Raw genomic sequence first — 21,213 nt, forward strand, 5'->3', positions numbered from 1 at the left:
TGTCAAAGCTGAGTATTGAAGGAATGAAAGTTGCAAGATGAAACTAAACCAAGAACTTTGGAGATATCAAAGCTGACAATATATAAAAAGATTACCTTCCCACAATGGCTAACCACAATGTAGAAGTCAAGATGCACAACATCCCTTCATGTCTTACATAAGATTTCAACAGTAAATGTTCTTTTAATTGAATTTCATACGATACAAAAATTTAATTTAAGATTATATTTTGGATTCACAGTCTATCATTTAATTTTAAATTGGTATTACATGTAATTTTTAGTCTAATAATTCAAAAATTTTCTTTTTCTAATGATACATCCGAGGTGAAAAGTGATATCTCGTTTGGTTGAAAGATTGTTTAATTATTATTTCATTCTACGCATATATTTTATAATTCTATGAATTCATTTAGGTGTTTCTTTTAATGGATATGTACAATTGTATGCATTTTAACATTAGAGTGGTTATGTACTATTATTAGGTCTATCATTTACTTTAACAATTTAATCTAATAACGCATGTAAAGTTCCCTCAACCTCAACTGTTCACCGGAGAAATTTTTTTTCCACCGCTTTATTCACAAATAATAAAATGAAGATTTCCACAGCAGGACTCAGAATTTCCATGAGATTAAAAGACAACCCAGGCTTCCCATGCCTAAGGATCAAAGGAGGATATGAGACAAGTCACACCGTAAAATCGGATGAAAGAAATGAATGATTGCCAAGATGATATATATCATCAGGTCACGGCATCCAAGGCCATGATGCTGCTCAAATTCATGGGGTTCATGTACTGAGTGGAGCCTATCATAATCTGTTGCACAACAAATCTGTTTGCCTTTTCTGATGGATGGAATGGATGCCAAAATGCATACAGATAGCGGTCAGGGCATAAGATTGACAAAGGTGTGCGTAGTCCAATGCCATTATATGGTCCTTGCCCACAACATGCTATCTTTGATGTGGTAAATCCTGCCGAACCATAAAATTCAGGTTAATACATTACTTGCTTTTAAATGAAAAACATGAACTCGAACTATGAACCATTTGTTACTGATATCTCATACTAGCAAGACAAAAATTTAACATTTTGAATAATCTGGTGGGAACTTTGTGTCATAGATATTCTGCTTAAGCGACTTGAAAGCATACACCACATGCTTCAGGATCATTGACAAAATCCAAGTTCATTTGTTGAGTGTTTACTCCGATAATCACATCTCTGCCAATTTTTCCGTTAAACTCATTTAGCATTTCAACAAGTTGCGGATTGCACAAAGATGCAGCTCGTTGTAATTCAGCTGAGCATCCACCATCAGTGCCTGGCATTGCTAATTCTGCTGGCATGCCACCCAGGGGTCCAGTACCTGTTCCAAGAACTCTACGCGGTCCTAGCTGGTACAGCTTCTGCAATGATGGTAATACAATTACTCAATATCTAGAGTAAAGAATTTTCATATCGACTTAGGCAATGGTACTGAAGAAAGCATGTGACATAAAGAAAAAGAATGAAATTGGTTTTGCCAAATAAAGCCAAGCATCTATCCTGTTATAACTCATTCATTTCACCGATTAAACACATCTCAATAATTTATTTTTGCTTGGAATAGAATAACTTTTTGTTTTCTTGCTTGACAGAGTCTGATAGATGATTACCATTAAGAGTTTTCTATACTCTGAAATAAGATATTTGACATAATCTAGCAAACTGTACTGGCGAGACCTTGCAGAAAAGGGCACCAAGTAGTAATTGTTTCCAAAATCATTTCCACCAACAGTGATGAGGACAAGTGCTTCACTGACAAGTCGCTCGGTTTGGTCAGCTCCTATTAGGGCTTGAACTCGTTTCTGGTACTGCTGGAAGTACCCCAATTCCGATGCATTCTTACGATATTTAACTGCAAATTTTTCAGGTATCATTATTTGGTTAGATGAACATATTTAAATGATGTTTCGAAGTGAAAAATGATATTTCTAGCTAGTACTAAATATCCAGATTCAAAAATGCAAGAAACATGTAAATTAATGGTTAAGCAGTTTTATTCAAGTATCATTATTTGGTTAGATGAACATATTTAAATGTACTGTGCTTAACATAGAAAGAAATTTGAATAAGCAGAGCTAATAATTGAAAGAGTGAAAGTTGCAAGATGAAACTAAACCAAGAACTTTGCAGATATCAACGCTGACAATATATCAGCATAACAGAAACCAATAACATGAGAAATGGAAGAAGAAAGGTAAAGCATTATCAACTAATAAAATATAAAAAGATTACCTTCCCACAGTGGCTAACCACAATGTAGAAATCAAGATCAACTATGGATAACACTCATGTCTTATATAAGATGTGGGGTAAATTACCCAGCTGGTACCAAACTTTGGGACTGGATATCAATTTGGTACCAAGACTTTAATTTGAATCAAAATGGTACCAAAAGTACATAAAAGTATATCAATTTAGTCCAAATGTCCAATTTCGGACAACGGATGGTAACGTGGCAAGCTAAGGAGGTATATTCTGGTTGTTTCGCCCCCTCAGCATGTGCCACGTCAATTAACTTTGTCTCTTCAGCTTGCCACGTCACCTTCCGTTATCGGAAATTGGACATTTGGACTAAATTGATATACTTTCCTGTACTTTTGGTATCATTTTGATTCAAATTAAAGTTTTAGTATCAAATTAATATACAGTCCTAAGATTTGGTACCAGCTGGGCAATTTAACCAAAGATGTGAAAAGTGAATGTTCTTTCAATTGAATTCAATAAGATATAAAATATTTAATTTAAGATTATTTTTGGAATTCACAGTTTGTCATCTAGTTTTAAATTGATATTACGTGTAATGTCTAGTCTAATAACTTGAAATTTTTCTTCTTTTATGATGCATCTAAGGTGAAAAATGAATTCTAAAAAAAGCTCACATTTATATCTATACATATTTAAATGCTATAAAAATTACCCTCCAACAAGATAAAATATTCATAGTCTAATAACATCCCTTACACTCATATTTTATTTAAGATGTAAAAAGCAAGCGCTCTTTCAGTTAAATTCAACAATATATGAAAATTAAATTTAAGATTGTATTTTAGATTAACAGTTAGATTTTACGTGTAATGTCTAGTCTAATAACTTGATATTGCGTGTATTGCTTAATCTAATAACTTATGATTTTCCTTTTTATATGACATATCTAAGATGAGAAGTGAAAATTTGAGAAAATCTCACTTCATCAAAAGAATATTATATAATTATTATTTCATTCTATCTATCTTTTAATGGACATATATAATTGTATGCATTTTATCATTAGAGTGGTTTATGTACTATCTTTGAACTTAACTATTTAGTTAATCACTTCATGTAATGAATTCCTTTTTGCAATGTCTAGGAAGCAGTAAGAGCTTCTAAATATGATATGTATTAGAAATTGGTAGCTAGGGGTCCAAGTTCATAACTAAACCAAACCAAATGTACTGTTTAAATAAAAAAAAATCTATAAACATATATACCAAATTGAAGATTAAACTGAATTTATGAAAAGCTTTTAAATATGATATATTTTAGAAATTGAAGGGGTGACCTTCAAAGCCCGACCAAATTAAGCCTACTGAATAAACCGAAAACTTTATATCCTGAATTTGTAAAATCAAAACCAAAGTAATAAGAAGTCAAATTAATAGTCTTTTAATTTGAGAAAGGAAATATATATGGAAGTGAAAACAAATGAGATGAACAGGACTACTGTCTGTTCATGTCTATAATAACGCATGTAAACTTCCCTCAATCTCAACTATTCACCAGAGAAATTTTCTTTCCACTGGTTTAATCACAAACAATACAAACGAAATTTCCACAGCAAGACTCAGAAATTCCATGAAATTCAACAAAAGACACGCCCCCCGGCCCAGTTTGAATTATAGTTAAATCGGATGAAAGAAATAGATGATTGTCAAGATGGTATATTTCTCATCAGGTCCTGGCATCCAAGGCCAGGATGCTGCTCAAATTCATGGGGTTCATGTACTGAGTGGAGCCTGTCATAATCTGTTGCATAATGATTCTGTTTGCCTTTTCTGATGGACGGAATGGATCCCAAAAATGCATACAGATTGTGGTTAGGGCATAAGTTTGACAAAGATGTGCATAGTCCAATGCCATTATATGGTCCTTGCCCACAACATGCTATCTTTGATTTGGTAAATCCTGCCGAACCATGAAATACAGGTTAATACATTACTTGCTTTCAGATCAAGAACATGAACTCAGTCACTGAACTAATGCTTACAGATATCTCATACTAGCAGGACAAAAAGTCTAAGTGCAATTAACCTTTCGAATAATTCGGTGGTAATTTTTTGTCATAGATGTTCTGCTTGAAAGCTTACCAAATGCTTCAGGATCATTGACAAAATCCAAGTTCATTTGTTGAGTGTTTACTCCGATAATCACATCTCTGCCACTTTTTCCGTTAACCTCATTGAGCATCTCAACAAGTTGCGGATTGTATAAAGATGCAGCTCGTTGTAATTCAGCTGAGCATCCACCATTAGTGCCTCGCATTGCTAATTCTGCTGGCACGCAACCCAGTGGTCCAGTACCTGTCACAAGAACTCTACGGGCTCCTAGTTGATACAGTTTCTGCAATGATAATAATAAAATTATAAAATATCTAGAAAAAGGAATTTCGATGTCGACTTGCTTTTATTTTAGGCTTGTACTGAAAATAGCATGTGACATAAAGAAAAAGAAAGAAATTGATGAAATTGATTTTGCAAAAAAAAAAAAAAAAGCCAAGCATCTATCCTGTGATAATTCATTCATTTCACCTTTTATACACCTCTGAAGAATTGATTTTTGCTTGGAATGGAATAACTTTATTTTTTCTTGCTCGATAGAGTCTAATAGATGATTACCATTAAGAGTTTTCTATACTCTGAAATAAGATATTTGACATAATCTGGCAAACTGTAATGGCGAGACCTTGCAGAAAAGGGCACCAAGTAGTAATTGTTTACAAAATCATTTCCACCAACAGTGATGAGGACAAGTGCTTCACTGACAAGTCGCTCGGTTTGGTCAGCTCCTATTAGGGCTTGAACTCGTTTCTGGTACTGCTGGAAGTACTCCAATTGCCGATGCATTCTTATGTATTTAACTGCAAATTTTTCCATGTTTAGGCTATTTAACGGCTTTGTTCAGCATTTTCCTTGTACTTTTTATTTAAAGAAGAAATGACTTGTCTTTAAAACTATGAGACTGCAAGTTTGAACCCCTCGGAGCTTAGTTTAAAATGAAAGAATGATGGAAGCAGAGGTAATTCCACTTACAAACTGGATTCCAGTGTCATTGAGGATTCCAATTCCTGCAGAAGCAAAGTTGGCACCTGAAAGTAGCTTCTGTCCTTTCAGGCTAGGATCCAGGTAAAATGGAGATTCTGATCCGATTTGTTCGCCTGAAAAATGCAAGTAATAGACATTACTCAGAGTAAATACAATAGGCATTGCGAAATGTCACAGGTATTAGAAATTTAATTAACAGATAAGATCAGGAATGTTCAGGCCATTAGAAAAACGGCCTGTGGGTTGATGTGTAGGATAATCAATCCCATAAGGAGGTGCATCGGGACGAGCAGTTGTTGCCAAGTAGTTGTTGTTGCCACTATCGACAAGTGAATCACCAAACGCGAAGAAAGCTCTTGCATCAGCTTGGAGAGCCAAGGTTTCCAATGTCAATACAAAAAGAACTGAAATCAAACAAGAAGTGTAAACAGATGAACTGGCCATGGAAAGAGGGGCTTATGCTTGCTCCCTGAGTACAAAACTTTTTTGTTAGGAGACTTGTGGTGTGTCTGGATGAAAGAATGAACAATGGATTATATACTTTCTGATTAAAATGCCATAACATCAGAGCAGACAAGTATAGGTAGTTTGTGAGACAACAACTTGTAGTAACTTGGATTAATTCTTGCCACAAAATACAGATGTGGATTTATACAGTTTGTTCATAGACACTACTCCTTTTGTTTTTTCTTGGCATAGAATTGATAACTTGACCAAAAATTTTCTTGCATGTGGCATTTATGGTATCCTTTCCTTTGGAATCTCTTGTAAAACTGAGTATAGCATTTAACAATTAATGACTTCTGGCGGATCCAGCATTACCCTCACAGTTACATTCCACCCCCATCAATTTCTAAATTTGCCTCATTACTTAATGAAGTTGCTATAATAGAGTATGTATCTAGTTTAAAGTAATTAGACACTTTTAAATTGAAGAAGCTTTATCATTTGTAATTTAATTTGGGATGATAACAAAAACACAAACATAGTTTTATACTTAATTGGATTTTAGTCACGGGTTTTTAATTTTATTTCGTTTCATTAATATAACCTTTGTTTGGATAGTATATTGGTCACTGCTGTTACTATGGGTATTTGAATGCTAAATAAACACGCAATTCTTAGCGATCATCATTAGTAATTCTTGGTGCCACCAAAAGCAAATTCATATTTTGGAAGCAAATGGTCACCATTAATGTGTTAAGCTATAAATTTGGAGCCACCAAAAGCAAGTTCATATTTTTGGAGCAAGTTTCTGACACGAAATTGGAACTCCATGAGAGAACTTCTGGATCCTCTTTCATATAGCAGAGATATTAATGGTAGGAGCAACTAGATTAACCCTTCTTTGTTATGATGCCATGTGACCTGCATAAATCTTCTGCCGTTGGATTGAACTGTACATATAATATAAAAAAATAAAAAATAAAAATATTTCCACCGTTCCCGGTTGCCTGCTTAATTGCTGAAGGGAATCACTCTATCAACAAAGAAATAGACACAATCTAAACACATGTTTTTCTCATAATTCTGCAAGGTGGATTTGAACAAGAACTCGTCCATTAAAAGTGGCATCCCTTAAAGTAGCTTTCAGTTGGAACTTTAAAACACTTCAACAAACCTGCAATAAAATCAGAGGCATAATTAACAATATTTTGTCTAATTTTTTCAGGCTCTTAAAATCTCAACTGCGTTTCAGACTGATAGACAAAAAATAAAAACAATTCATTGTAAGCTTTCTTTATGGTTGGCAGGTTTTTACTACTCACATGCAATCTGCTGTGTTAATCACAAAAGAATTCGAGTTTTAGAAACTTTCGTGAGAGTGGACAAGCGAGTTGGCAGGGCAACCGTTGTATTTTTTCTTTTCCTGTCTTTCTAGAATTTGACGTCTTCTTATCCTTCAGTGAAATCTAAAGTTACTGCTTGATCAAATGTTAACTGGATTTTATTGCTTTTTCATGATTGTGAAAGGCTATCCACTATATAATAATGTCAACTAATTATGGTAAATATATCATTTCATAACTAGTCATTTTCTGATCAATGATCACCCATAGTCAAACTTAACAGAGTTTAAAGAATAATTCCTTTTTCTGTCAGTAAAGTGAATAACCTAATAAGGATTCTCCTTTCTTTATCATTAAATCAATCGACTCATTACTTGCGATTACAGATATTATTTTTTATTAAAAAATATTTCTACAGTGCATTTATAGACTTAATTTGGTGGCTGTATAATATTTCAACTTGAATAAATAAACAGTTATATTCAAGTCCATCGTTGTAATCTTGACAAAAAATCCAAATTTTAAAGTCTTTTTTTCTTAAAGTAGTCCATCAGTTCATTTGTTTAATCCTATAAAACATTATGGTTTTGATATATAAAATTTTTCAGTTTTTATAGAAGTATCTTATAAACAAATTTCAAGCCAATTCTAAGTGTTGGGTTTTCCAAGCTTTCTCTTTTGCTTGCATACTAGCTATCCTTTTAAGATTACATGTTATTAGAAAATTAGATATTGAGAGAGACCAACGTTGCAAGTCGCTTTTCTATTAATTGGCAAACAGAAACAAGTACAGCAATATTACAGAAATATTTCAATTATCAGTTATTCCTTGGGAATTAATTACGAATCATGACAAAATCTTACATATTTTTAAGAGACTAATGGATTAATCATGTTCTGGCATCCAAGGCCATGATGGTGCTAAGATTCATAGGGACCATGTAATTGGTAGTGCCAGAGAATATTTGTTCAACAATCAACCTATTTGCCTTCTCAGATGGATGAAATGGATCCCAGAACGCATAAAGGCCTCGATTCGGACACAAATTTGATGCTAATGTGCACAGTCCAAGACCATTATATGGTCCTTGTCCACAACAGGCAACCTTTGATGTAGTAAATCCTGCATACCAAATTATAAATTAATCTCAAGTTTTCTTCCTCTATAACAAGGACTTAACTGCTGGTGTAATGATTATTAGATTTTAGCATATGTACCATATGCTTGGGGACTACTGATGAAGTCCATATGCATTTGTTGTGTATTTGCTCCAATAAAGACAGTTTTACCGATCTTTCTGTTTAATCCATTCAGCATTTGAACAAGTTGTGGGTTGTACAAGGAAGCAGCTCGCTGAAGTTCCGCTGAGCAGCCACCATTATTTGCTCCCCGCATAGCTAGTTCTGCTGGGACACAGCCCAATGGTCCAGTGCCTGTCACGAGTACTCTTCGTGCTCCTAGTTTATATAGCGCCTAAGGTGTAATAACAAAAACAAGTGAATTAAAAGAAAATATTTCTTTTAGAAATGATAAAAGAACATAGCATGTTTGAACTTCCACTTAGCGGTTCCTGTCAGGTTATAATACATCCCACACAAATTACATTATAGGCCAAGTGCTGTATATTAGGAAATTACCATTAATAACTTTTTGTACTCTGAAATGAGATACTTGACATAATCCGGCAACGCAAATTGGCGAGACCTGGCAGAATAGGGAACCAAGTAATAGTTGTTCACAAAGTCATTGCCACCAACAGTGATGAGGACAAGTGCTCCATTTACAAGTCGCTTAGTTCGACTACTTCCGATAAGAGCACGAACCCGCCTCTGGTATTCTCCGAAGTATTGAAATTGTCTATACATTCTGATAATGTTCAGCTGCAAATATAATGGGCTTGATTAGTTCATAACCAAAAATAGGGGTCTCAAACTATATTTGCATATAGTGAGGTTTATGTTATAATTAATGCAATTAGTATATATCATGTTGTTTAATTGAGTTTAGCTATAGAGACGAAGTAATTTAGGCCGTTGGTGTAAACTTACAAATTGAACACCAGTGTCATTGAGGATTCCAATTCCAGCAGAAGCAAAATTGGCACCATTGAGCAACCTTTTTCCTGTTAGTTCCGGACTCAGATAGGGCAATACAGGTTCAGATCCGATTCGCTCGCCTGAGTTCACATGAAAGTTATATCTACATCATGAAGCATTATATCTACACATTTATTTATCCATAGATGGGACGGATTATGTGCATGCTTGCTACATTCATACATTGGAATAAAATGGAACGTCATGTGAATATAAAAGAATCATTTCTGCATAAATATTAATTCAGGATGATTAAAAAGTAATTGCATAAGTAGTTAGTAACAATAACAAAATTAACCTAACTGATAATGTCAGGAATGTTAAGGCCATTGGAGAAACGGCCAGTAGCACGATGAGTTGGATAATCAATTCCATAAGGATAAGAATCAGCACGAGCGGTGGTTGCAAGGTAGTTGTTGTTGCCACTGTCAACAAGTGAATCCCCAAACACAAAGAATGCTCTAGCCTCAGCTTGCATAGAACAAATTTCTAATGCCAAAACAATGCCTGAAAAAATCATCAGGATTGATGAAACTGAAGTAGCCCTTAACATGATAAATTAATCCAAGAAAATAACAAATAAATGAATAAATAAATACAGCTAGTTGGATATGGATGTTAGGGTGAAACAATTTTAAAATGGAGATGGGTTTATATAGATTGTAGAACAAAAAGGACAGGGTAGTTGTGTGTTTGCAACTACTTGTAGCAAGTTTTGGAATTCATGGACGCTACGTCTATCCAATAATTTTTGTACGTTTATCGTCAGAAATCTACTTGTTTGTGCCGTCATGTTCAGTTCATCATAAAAGTTAGCTTTTCCATTGCCAGTTCATGTGATTCACTAGCTGTTTCATAACTAAGCATTTCTATCAAGCTTTGCTTCTTTAACTTCTAGTAGTACTGAATCTCAGTGGCTAATTAAACATATCAAAGAAAATATTGGTAATTACTTGTATGAGAAGAAGAATATGATTATGTTGCCTCACAATATTAAATGATCAATCACAAGGAAAAGGAAAAGTGCGCAGTTGTTGAGAGAAAGAGAGGGATAGGTGACTGGTGCAATATTAAAGATCATCACACTGAACAAACTCAATTTTTTAGGACCATTTCAACACATCAATTCCTCAGAAAATAACCCCACAATATAATATATTATATATATATGGATTTATATATATTATTAAATAGCTAGGAAGGAAGAAACCTTTTCACTTTTGTAGAGAATGCAATAAAGTTAATTAGCTAGGTCTTGGAGTCCAAGGCCAATATGGTGCAGAAATTCATCGGGCTCGTGCACTCAGTGGAGCCAGTCAAAATCTGTTGAACAATGTATCTGTTTGCTTTCTCTATGATAGAATAGGCGCATCTCGGTTAGGGCACAAATTTGAGGTTGGTACGCACAGTCCTAGCCATTATGTATATGGTCCTTGCCCAAAACAAGGGGTAAATTAACCAATTGGTACCAAATCTTGGGACTGTATATTAATTTGATATCAAGACTTTAATTTGAATCAAAATGGTACCAGAAATATATAAAAGTATATCAATTTAGTCTAAATACTCAATTTCCGAAAATGGATGGTGACGTGACAAGTTGAGGAGACAAAGTTAATTGATGTGGCAAACGCTGAGGGGGTGAAACAACCAGAATATACCTCCTCAGCTTGCCACATCGCCAATTGTTTTCGAAAATTGGTCATTTGAACTAAATTGATATACTTTTCTATACTTTTGATACTATTTTGATTCAAATTAAAGTCTTGGTATCAAATTAATATAAAGTCTCAAGTTTTGGTACCAACTGGACAATTTACCCCAAAACAAGCTATCTAATTTGATGCAGTAAATCCTGCATACAGGCAAACCTGAATACTAATCTGGGCATAATCATGAGTTTTGTATATGCATTTTTTTTAGGCTATGACATTCTTTCTAATTTCATCGTTACTACTTAGAATGTAGCCTAGTGGTCATAACTCTTTGAAACATGTATAAGGTGATAGGTTTGTAAAACCAGTTTGTGATTAGTGCCAACAATAGAGGATGACACCCTACCTTATTCAAAGAAATCTGATCGACTAATATAGTCGAATTACATCAACAAGAATTCAAAAAACAAACTTCAAACTAACAAGGCGAGATGCTCTCAACCTCCTACAAACTCGGTCAAGACGTTATCAACGTCTATTGACTTATTCTTACAAAAACAACTTAAGATTCCCTCCCTTAAGCTAACTGTGGACACAAGTTAGCTTATCCTTCTTCTTTCTGAAATCCCAGTTGTTTTCTGAATCTTATGAATGCTTCTGTTTGCAACGGCTTGGTCATTAAGTCAGCAACTTGATCTCTGGTACCGCAGAACTTCAGTTTAATCACCTCATTTTGAACTAACTCCCTTAAGAAATAGAAGCGAACATCAATATGTCTACTTCTTCCCTGCATCACTGGATTTTTTGACAACTTGATGGTTGAACTGTTGTCACAAAATATTATAGTGCTTTCTTCATGAACATAACCAAGCTGCTCAATTATTCTTCTAAGCCACACAGCTTGACTCGAACACCCTGCAGCTGCCACGAACTCGGCTTCTGTACTTAACAAAGTGACTATTGGTTGTTTCTTGGACAACCATGAAATAGCTCCACCTCCAATCATAAAAATATAACCAGAAGTGCTTCGTCTATCATCTAGGTCACCAGCATAGCCACTGTCTGTAAAACCAACAAGTCATTCAAGACATCTTTTATACATAATTCCATAATCAGTTGTACCCTTAATATACCTCAGAATCCTCTTAGCTGCTTGTAGATGTAATGTCGTTGGCTTGCTCATAAAACGACTAATGAGGCTCACACAGAAGGTTAAATCAGGACATGTAGCAGTCAGGTACATGAGGCTGCCTACGATCTGCATGAAGTTGGTTTCACACACTGCAGTTCCTTCAGCATCCTTATGCAGCTTGGTTCCAGGGACAATTGGCGTTCTCACTGGTTGGCATTCTTCCATGCCAAACCTATCCAATATTTCTCTTGCGTACTTCTTCTAACATATGAAGTTACCATGTGGAGTTTGTGTTACTTCTATTCCAAGAAAGTACTTCATTTGCCCCAAGTCCGTCATTTCGAACGTATTCATCATGGATGTTTTGAACTCCTCCATCATGGTTTCACTGTTACTAGTATAAATCAAGTCATCAACATAGACACTTACAATAAGTAAGTTACCTGAGTTGCTCCATTTTGTGAACAAGGTTTTTTCATTCTGACATTTATCGAAGCCTTCTTCATTGAAATGTCTTTCAATTCTACTAAACCAAGCTCTAGGTGCTTGTTTTAGTCCGTAGAGAGCTTTATGTAGTTTGAGCACTTTCGTTTTTGAACCTCTTCTTCTGAAACCTTGTGGCTACTCTACATAAACATCCTCTTCAAGTTCTCCATGAAGGAAGGCTGACTTGACGTCTAGTTGTAGTATTTTCCACTTCCTTTGTGCTGCTAATGCCACGATCGTCCTTACTGTCTCTATTCGAGCAACCAGTGCATACACTTCACCATAATCAATGCCATGCTTCTGTGAGTAAACCTTTCGCTACAAGTCTCACCTTATGCTTCTCTAATGCTCCGTTTGCGTCGAGCTTCGTCTTATAGATCCACTTGACTCCAACAACCTTTGTATTGCTTGGTAACTCAATAAGAGTCCATGTGTTATTCTTCTCAATGGACTCGATTTCTTTCTTCATTGCTGCGATCCAGTGCTTCTCCTTAATAGCTTCTTCAAAACAGGATGGATAGTTGTTCATAACCATCATCACCATGTCATAGTTGACATTTTCAGCAGCAGCATTAACTTCGTAGTCACTAAGCCATGCTGGACTACGTGAAACAGTATTAACTTCGTAGTCACTAAGCCATGCTGGACTACGTGAAACAGTATTAACTTCGTAGTCACCAAGCCATGCAGCATTAATTTAATAGTCACTAAGCCATGCTGGACTACGTGAAACCCCACCACTTTGAGTTTGACTACGTGAAACCCTACCACTTTGAGTTTGAGCAATAATTGGTCTATCTTCAACGTCTTTACTTTGAAGAACATCATCGGTTGATGATGTACTAGCCTGCTCATGTATGCTTCCTCCAGTCTGTGTCTCGACATTCTCAACTGGAATGGCATCTTCAATATCTTCCCTCCCTTGCTCTGAAGTTCCTTCAAACACTTCTTCATAAAAAACATCATTGTTTTCCCAGTTGAGTTGCATTAAGTCCTCCATTGTGTGAGTTATTATCCAATCCCATTATTTGTCTTCATCAAAGACAACATCTTTGCTTACTGTTATCTTATTGGTGAATGGGTTGAATAGTTTATACCTCTTTGATTCATCACTCAAACCAATGAATACACATTCTGTGCTACGTTTATCCAGTTTAGTACGTCTTTCCTTTGGTACATGAACGTATGTTGTGCAGCCAAAGACACGAAAATATGCAACAGAAGGAACATGACCTGACCAGGCTTGTTCAGGTGTGATATGTTGAAGAGCAGCACTAGGACACCGATTGAGCACATGGTTGCTCCATTTGACTGCTTCAGCCCAAAACTTCTTCGGCATCTTCTTTTCTGAGAGGATTGAATGTACCATATTCAGGATGGTGCGATTCTTACGCTCAGCAACTCCATTTTGCTGAGGAGTGTAAGCATTAGTTAGTTGTCTCTTCACTCCTTGATCCTCACAGAAGCTTTGAAACTCTTCAGAGTTAAACTCTCCACCTCGATCTGTTCCTAAGCATTTAACTCCACGACTTGTCTCCTTCTCTATGATTCTCAGAAAACACTTAAAATAATGTAGTGCTTCTGATTTTTCTACTAAAAAATACACCCAAGACTTTCTGCTATAGTCATCAATTAAACATAACACATATCTCTTGCCACTAGAGCTTACAGGTTTGATCGCTCCACATAGATCAACATGCATCAGTTCTAGCACTTGTGTGGCCCTCCATGTACTCCTTTTTGGAATTATTTATCGGTGATGCTTTCCAAACATACAATCTTTGTAGATTTCTGAGTTATTCTCTAGTGTAGGTAGTCCATGAACCATCTTCTTGGTTTCAAGTTGCTTGAGTACTGCATGGTTAAGGTGACCATAATGCCTATGCCACAAGGATGTAGAAGATCTCTTGTTAGAGGCAAATAAACATCTCTTACTGTCTTCAATAGAAATTACTTCTGGGAATATCAGGAACATTCGGTTGGCACACATAGAAGTTTTGAGAATTAAACCTAGGCTGGGGTGAAAGATCTTGCAAAACCCTTCCTTGATTAAAATGGTGAGTCCTCTCTCTTGGAATTGTCCAAGACTAAGAAGATTATTTCTTAGCTCAGGAATATAGTATACGTCACATCTTATATGAGATTTACCATTTAACCTAACATGAATGTTACCTTTGCCTGTAACCTTCATTCGTGTATCATTTCCAAGCTTGACTGAGGTGTTGAACGTAGTGTCCAAATTTGAGAACCATTTGCTATCTCTAGACATGTGGTTGGAACATCCCGAGTCTAAGAACCAAGCATCCTTCTTCAGTTTGTCTGATTAAATGACATGAACGCCATGTGCTCCTTGGTTAGAATGTCGCTTCTACTTGTTGCGGCCTGCTTATATTTTGAGTGTATAATAAGTGACGCGAAGCTCTTCCCTAGTGCTTCTGTTGTAGCAATCAACAGCAGCTCTTCCTCTTCTTCAGCATAATGAGTTTCGAGTTTCCACTCAGGACACTCAGATTGAAAGTGTCCACGCTTGTGACACTTATAACATTTGATATACTCCATGTAGTGACTTCCTCTACTTCGGCCATGACCCCTTCCTCTAAATGCATGTCTGCCTCGTCCTCGTCCACTTGACTTGTCTTCATAAGTTGCCTGAAGTGCTTGCTCATCACTGTCGACATCCTTTTCCTTCTTGAACTTCTGTTCATGGATAAGCAATAAGCTTTGGAGAGCATCTACAGAAAGGTTTGAGGTATCGTTTGATTCTTCTATAGAGCACACTACATAGTTCCACTTCTCAGTGAGTGAACGTAGTATCTTCTCCATGATCTTTATGTCTTCCATATTCTCTCCATAACTGCGCATCTTATTTGCAATTACCATAGTTCGAGTAAAGTAATCAGTAATACTCTCACCGTTTCTCATAGCAAGCATCTCGAATGAGCCTTTAAGACGATTCAAATGAGCCCTTCGTACTTGTTCATCTCCTTAAAATTTGATCTGCATGGCGTCCCATAATTGTTTGGCAGTGTCACAATTGGTGATGGTCTTCAATGTGGATTTGTCGATCGCTGCGAATAAGTAGTTCTTGGCTTTTAGGTCTTTGAGATGCAGCTCTTCCAATTCTTTCTTGTTGATTGATTCATCGTCGGATGGAATTTCAGCTTCAATGACACACCAATACTCCTTAAATCGCAGCAGGTTCTCCATTAGAAGACTCCAGTGTTCATAGTCTCCATCAAATCGTGGTATGCTTGGCTGAGCAAAGCTGCTCCCTCCTTCATTCTGCACTTTCAATAGTTCTCCTTGTTTGAGTTGAACTCTGTGAACTGCTGAAGGTATTTAACTTAGATCGTTTCACTTGCACTCAAGTTCCTTAGGTTGAAGTTAATCAGTCTGTCCCAAAACTTGGCTCTGATACCAAATGTAAAACCAGTTTATGATTAGTGCCAACAATAGAGGATGACACCCTACCTTATTCAAAGAAATCTGATCGACTTATATAGTCGAATTACAACAACAAGAATTCAAAAAACAAACTTCAAACTAACAAGGCGAGATGCTCTCAACCTCCTACAAACTCGGTCAAGACGTTATCAACGTCTATTGACTTATTCTTACAAAAATAACTTAACAAGGTTCAGGCTCCTTCCCCAGAAGTATCAATTAAAAGTCCCCCTCTCCCTGGTCCCTCTTAATCTAACACACTAACAACTAATACTATCTCTATTTTTAAGAAAAGGAAAAGCAAAATTCATTGTTGATTGAGTTGTCTAACCATTTAAATGAGTTGAGAATTGTACAAGGCTACACTTCTTTAATTATGAAATACACTATCATTAATACTGGGTAGTCCATAAAAGGAAGCAATATTAATCACTTGTAGTTAAGCAAAGTAGAAACAGTTCAAACTACTATTGGTGCTAACTGAAAGAAATGCTATGCTATTCAATTCAATCAACTACTTCTTTAAGCTCATTTTTGTCAATTTTTATATTTAAGAATCAGTGGAATGAACTATCAGAAGTTGATGCTTGTTTTATACTTTTTGTAAGTCAGTTACAGCTACTAACCACTAACCGATGAAATACTGACGGCTCTCTACAGTTTTGATATTTAAAACACATATACCAACTAACAGATTTTGATTCTTTGCACCAAACTGAAGCAAGGTCAACTACTAGAATCCTTAAATTTGATTGTCATAAAAATAATTATAGTCCTAGAAACAAGGATGCTCATCATAAAAACTAACATTCCTATTAAGAGGGTCTTATGCTTAAAAGGTATATCTTATCCTTATTTGCAACAGATAACATATACATAACACAAATTGTTACAATCTATCACATTATTCATAGACAAAATTAATTATACAGTGATATTTATTTTGATTTTTAATTATATTAGTTATAATAGTAAATAACTAAATCAACTAATGCAAATGTAATACCTAATAAATAATATTACATATTAATATTTAATCAATTTATCTACGTACTAATGATGTGGTAAATTAAGTCTACCTAACAATTTCTTTATTAACTATTGGAATAAGTGGCGGGAGATTAGAGTAAGTGGCAGAACCTCAAAATTAGAAACATCCCACGGGTCAAAAATTAGTTAGTCAAAGATAATCAATGATAGTAGTACACGGTGTAAATATTTTACTTTACGCTTAGCTGAGTTGTACTCAGAGAATTCTATATATTCTTATTTTGCCATCTTCTTCATTAACTAATAAGAAATACATTTCTACAGCCTTTGTTTTCTTCTACTACTCTAAATCTTCGGTCCTAAGTTTGTCCGATCTCTAACATTTTTGGTAGGTTATTTGTGCTTGTACTTACAAAGGACTGACCTTATAATTTTCACTTAGTGCCACCGAATTTCTTTTCTTTAAGAAAAAGATAGGCAAAAAGGGTACTAAAATTGAGCTTCGATCTATGTATTAAAATGAAAAGAAATTCAAAAATGACAGTCCATATTACCATTTTGCTCAGTGCTCCGTTGTTGTAAGTGTCTGGAAAAGACGAGGGAAAAAAAAGGGTCAAAAAAGAAAAAGAACTATTACTCTTTGGGCCACTGCACTTCAGCGACCCATGAGAACCTTCCAAATGGAAAAGGAATTCTAATATGAGAGAGAGAGAGTGGTAACTGTGATTTATTCCACAAACATATATAAATTATTACATTTTGATTTTTAAGATAGAACGATAGAAAATAATACAACGTAAATTTCCTTAAAGCCATATATCATCGTCAACAACAACAAACAAGCGTTACTTTATAAAAGTATAAATAATACAATATCAATATCATCAAATTCTCTAAGGAGGTGGCATATTGAACTAGACCCTCGAGTCCAAGGCCATAATGGTGCTAAGATTCATGGGGTTCATATAATCGGTTGTCCCGGTCAGTATCTGTCGAGCAATGTAACTGTTTGCTCTTTCTGATGGATGGAATGGGTCCCAAAACGCGTATACATCGCGGTTAGGGCACAAGTTTGATAGACCTGTGCATAGTCCCAGACCATTATAAGGTCCTTGCCCACAGCAAGCCACCTTTGATGTTACAAATCCTGCATTATCGGCCAGCAGCATTGAAATATTGTTAGTTTTAATCAATTGGGTACCCTTTTCTCTTTTTTTTTTTCATTCATCCAAACTGAATGAAAACGGGAAGCAGGTAGGCTATAAATAGGGTGTTTTAAGGCCAACTACACCATGAATGTGATAGTCCAGTCCAGCACATACAACTGTGATGAAATTGACAGGCCGAAATAAGTCTATTCAATTAAAGAGTTTAGAAGCATGCATAAGTTATCTGCATCAACTATATATTTAATTGACCTTTTCATAATGTGCCTTTTTTCCTTCCGATTTTTTTTACCCTTTTTGGTTGATTGGATATGTACCCTCACGAGTTATAAATGTCTTATTCCAGTCCAGTTGTTTTTTCTTAAGAAAAAAAAAAAAAAAACAGGTCAAGCTTATTGAGTAATGTTAAAAACATCCGGATCCGTGTCTTGTTAAAGATTATCAAATGATGATTGGCTTACCGAATGCCCCAGGATTACTGATAAAATCGGCACTCATTTGGCCAGTGTTGGCAGCAATGAATATATCTGAACCATATTGGCTGTTGAGTTGTCTAAGCATTTGAGTGAGCTGAGGATTGAATAATGCCGCAGCCCGTTGCAGCTCAGCCGCACACTCCCCGTTGCTGCTCCTCATTGCCAACTCCGCCGGAACGCAGCCCAATGGACCTGTCCCTGTTACAAGAACCCTCCGTGCTCCAAGATCATATAGCCTCTGAACAACAATTTTAGACAGACGAACGAGTAACATTTATCTTCATTCTTCAGAAAAAAAAATAAGATACCCAAAACATAAAAACTTAACACGGCCATGTGTTCGCATGCACAATCATTTTTTATAGTTGCACAAATTCGTACCATTTCATTTTTTCCAATAAATAGAAAAGGTCAAAATGATTTCTACTGAGCATGTAGTATATATATGGCAACGAATGCATGCTTCAAAGAACAACTGGTCAAAAATTTGACCCTAATAGCCCATTTATGTTTTAGAATTATAAAAATAAATGGCAAAAACCTACTTTTGGTTTTTTATACTTTCTGATTTTGGGTTTCTATACTTTCTTATTTTGATTTTGTTTTACCGGTGTTTACATTTTAATGAATTTTTATATATTATTCTTAAGTCTTATTTGTATGCATACAAACACGTAAAATATACCATTAGAATACTTAATTTTGATTCATTAGATTTTTTCTTAATATATATATGTAGAATTAATCTAGAATGTGTCAGTATACTCTTATGGATGACAAAGTATTTCTTCAAAAGTTTTAAAGATTTATTTTATTTAAAAAAACTCTTGAATTTTTATCTTTTTAGTTTTTAAATCATTATATAATTCTTAAATCTTGGATTCAAGAGAAGAGAAGAACTTAATAATAAATAATGAAAAAAAATAATACATAAGTGGTGTGAATAAGGAGAGTAATATAAAAAGGAAGCACTAATTTAGTAACATAAATAAAATTATTTATCTAAACGGAACATATTTATAAACTCAATTAAAAAAATATAATACATTATGATTACTAGATTAAATAATGAGAGACAGACCTTTTCTTTCTAAAAGTAATCTGTATCGAGTTATAATATCTTTTTTATATGATATATAGTTTTCTGTTAATTTAAAATAAAAATTTATGAAAATGCAATTAATGGGTTTTGGCCAAATATATAAAAAATAATAATTAAAAAAAAAAAGAACAGAAACATTAATTGGAAAGGAAGAGAAAATTACCATAAGAAGCTTTTTGTACTCGGAGATGAGAAATCTGACATAATCAGGAAGAGAATATTGGCGAGATCTTGCAGAGAAAGGCACCAAATAATAGTTGTTAACAAAATCGTTGCCGCCAACAGTGATGAGGACAAGTGCATCATTAACAAGTTGCTGTGTCCTCTCAGCTCCGATGAGAGCAGCCACCCGCCTTTGATATTCCTCAAAGTACTCATATTGTTGAAACATTCTGATTATATTTGCCTGAAAACATTTATCCAGGTGTTACGGTTAAAAAGAACAGATGCAAGGGCATTGCAGAATCCGAGGGCAGAGATTCTACTTACAAACTGAACTCCAGTATCATTCAGAATTCCAATTCCAGCAGAAGCAAAATTGGCACCAACGAGTAGGTTTTCTCCAGTAAGCTGAGGGCTCAGGTACGGCAATAGAAAGTCAGTCCCAATTGCTTGACCTATTGATAAATGTACATTTTGAGTTAGCAACTCTTAACCAAAACACAGAAAATGTCGTTTCAAGAAAAATCACGATATATGTACAAATGAACCCAACTGATAAAGTCAGGGATGTTAAGGCCATTAGAGAACCGGCCAGTCGGTCGATGAGTTGGAAAATCAATGCCGTAAGGGGGTGAGTCTGCTCTAGCGGTGGTGGCAAGGTAATTATTGTTGCCATTGTCAACAAGTGAATCTCCAAACACAAAAAATGCCCTAGCTTCAGCTTGAGGAGCAAGAGCCCCTCCCATTGCCATGAACAGTGCTACGAGTGTTGAAGATATGAGCAGGGCAGTTGAGCTAGCCATGGGAGCAAATGTGCGTGCAGAGTGACCTGTTGGATGGCCGGATCGAAGATGGAGGAAGGACTAGTATATATAGGTGGTCAAGTACTATTGTCAGTGGAGAAAAAATAAGGCCCACAAATTAACAGCAGATTGGAAACTATGTGTATATAAAATTGAGGCAGTTCCATTTAAGTCATCATTGCGTCACTCACCTCCGATACCTTTTGAAGATCTGGCTATGTTTCACAGTCAAATCGAAGATATTATTAATTTATATCTTTTAAATGGAATAGTAAAGTTTCTTTTTAATTTATCTAAAATTTAAAATTTAAATATGTAATTATTTAAAAAAATTAAAATAAATTTTTATTATTTATAAAAATTCTACGAAATATACTCTAAATTAGTCAGATTAATTCTAATTACTAATTAGACTAAGAAAATAAAATAAAACATAAATTATCTCATATTTTAGAATTTGTAATAAATATAGCATTCATGTATATCTCTCTAGCTTTCAAATATTTCCCAAATGAAAATAGTAGTTGAAAATAAGATGAATGGCCTGGAGAGGAATCAA

General features: G+C 35.2%; 3 protein-coding genes and 1 pseudogene across 3 annotated transcripts; all 4 read right to left on the bottom strand.

Moving 5' to 3' along the window:
• Positions 1-478: 478 nt before the first annotated feature.
• LOC8258672 (GDSL esterase/lipase At5g33370) lies at positions 479-1,925 on the bottom strand. Its single transcript, XM_025157856.2, has 2 exons — positions 1,662-1,925; positions 479-1,412 (listed from the first exon to the last, which is right to left on the bottom strand). The coding sequence occupies exons 1-2, from the start codon at positions 1,923-1,925 to the stop codon at positions 1,137-1,139; spliced, it is 540 nt and encodes a 179-aa protein (XP_025013624.2). The 3' UTR covers positions 479-1,136.
• A 1,795-nt stretch (positions 1,926-3,720) lies between these two features.
• Positions 3,721-5,986, bottom strand: LOC8258671 (annotated as a pseudogene).
• Positions 5,987-7,873: 1,887 nt separating this feature from the next.
• LOC8258670 (GDSL esterase/lipase At5g18430) lies at positions 7,874-9,905 on the bottom strand. The gene is made up of 5 exons (XM_002521976.4): positions 9,542-9,905; positions 9,191-9,318; positions 8,780-9,022; positions 8,360-8,615; positions 7,874-8,264 (listed from the first exon to the last, which is right to left on the bottom strand). Exons 1-5 carry the CDS (start codon positions 9,789-9,791, stop codon positions 8,032-8,034), a joined length of 1,110 nt encoding a protein of 369 aa, XP_002522022.1. The 5' UTR covers positions 9,792-9,905; the 3' UTR covers positions 7,874-8,031.
• Positions 9,906-17,656: 7,751 nt separating this feature from the next.
• LOC8258669 (GDSL esterase/lipase LTL1) lies at positions 17,657-20,713 on the bottom strand. The gene is made up of 5 exons (XM_002521975.4): positions 20,405-20,713; positions 20,179-20,306; positions 19,853-20,095; positions 18,573-18,825; positions 17,657-18,092 (listed from the first exon to the last, which is right to left on the bottom strand). Exons 1-5 carry the CDS (start codon positions 20,652-20,654, stop codon positions 17,860-17,862), a joined length of 1,107 nt encoding a protein of 368 aa, XP_002522021.1. The 5' UTR covers positions 20,655-20,713; the 3' UTR covers positions 17,657-17,859.
• Positions 20,714-21,213: the final 500 nt, after the last annotated feature.

Source organism: Ricinus communis, chromosome 10 (assembly GCF_019578655.1).
Source record: "Ricinus communis isolate WT05 ecotype wild-type chromosome 10, ASM1957865v1, whole genome shotgun sequence".
Classification (NCBI taxonomy): domain Eukaryota; kingdom Viridiplantae; phylum Streptophyta; class Magnoliopsida; order Malpighiales; family Euphorbiaceae; genus Ricinus; species Ricinus communis.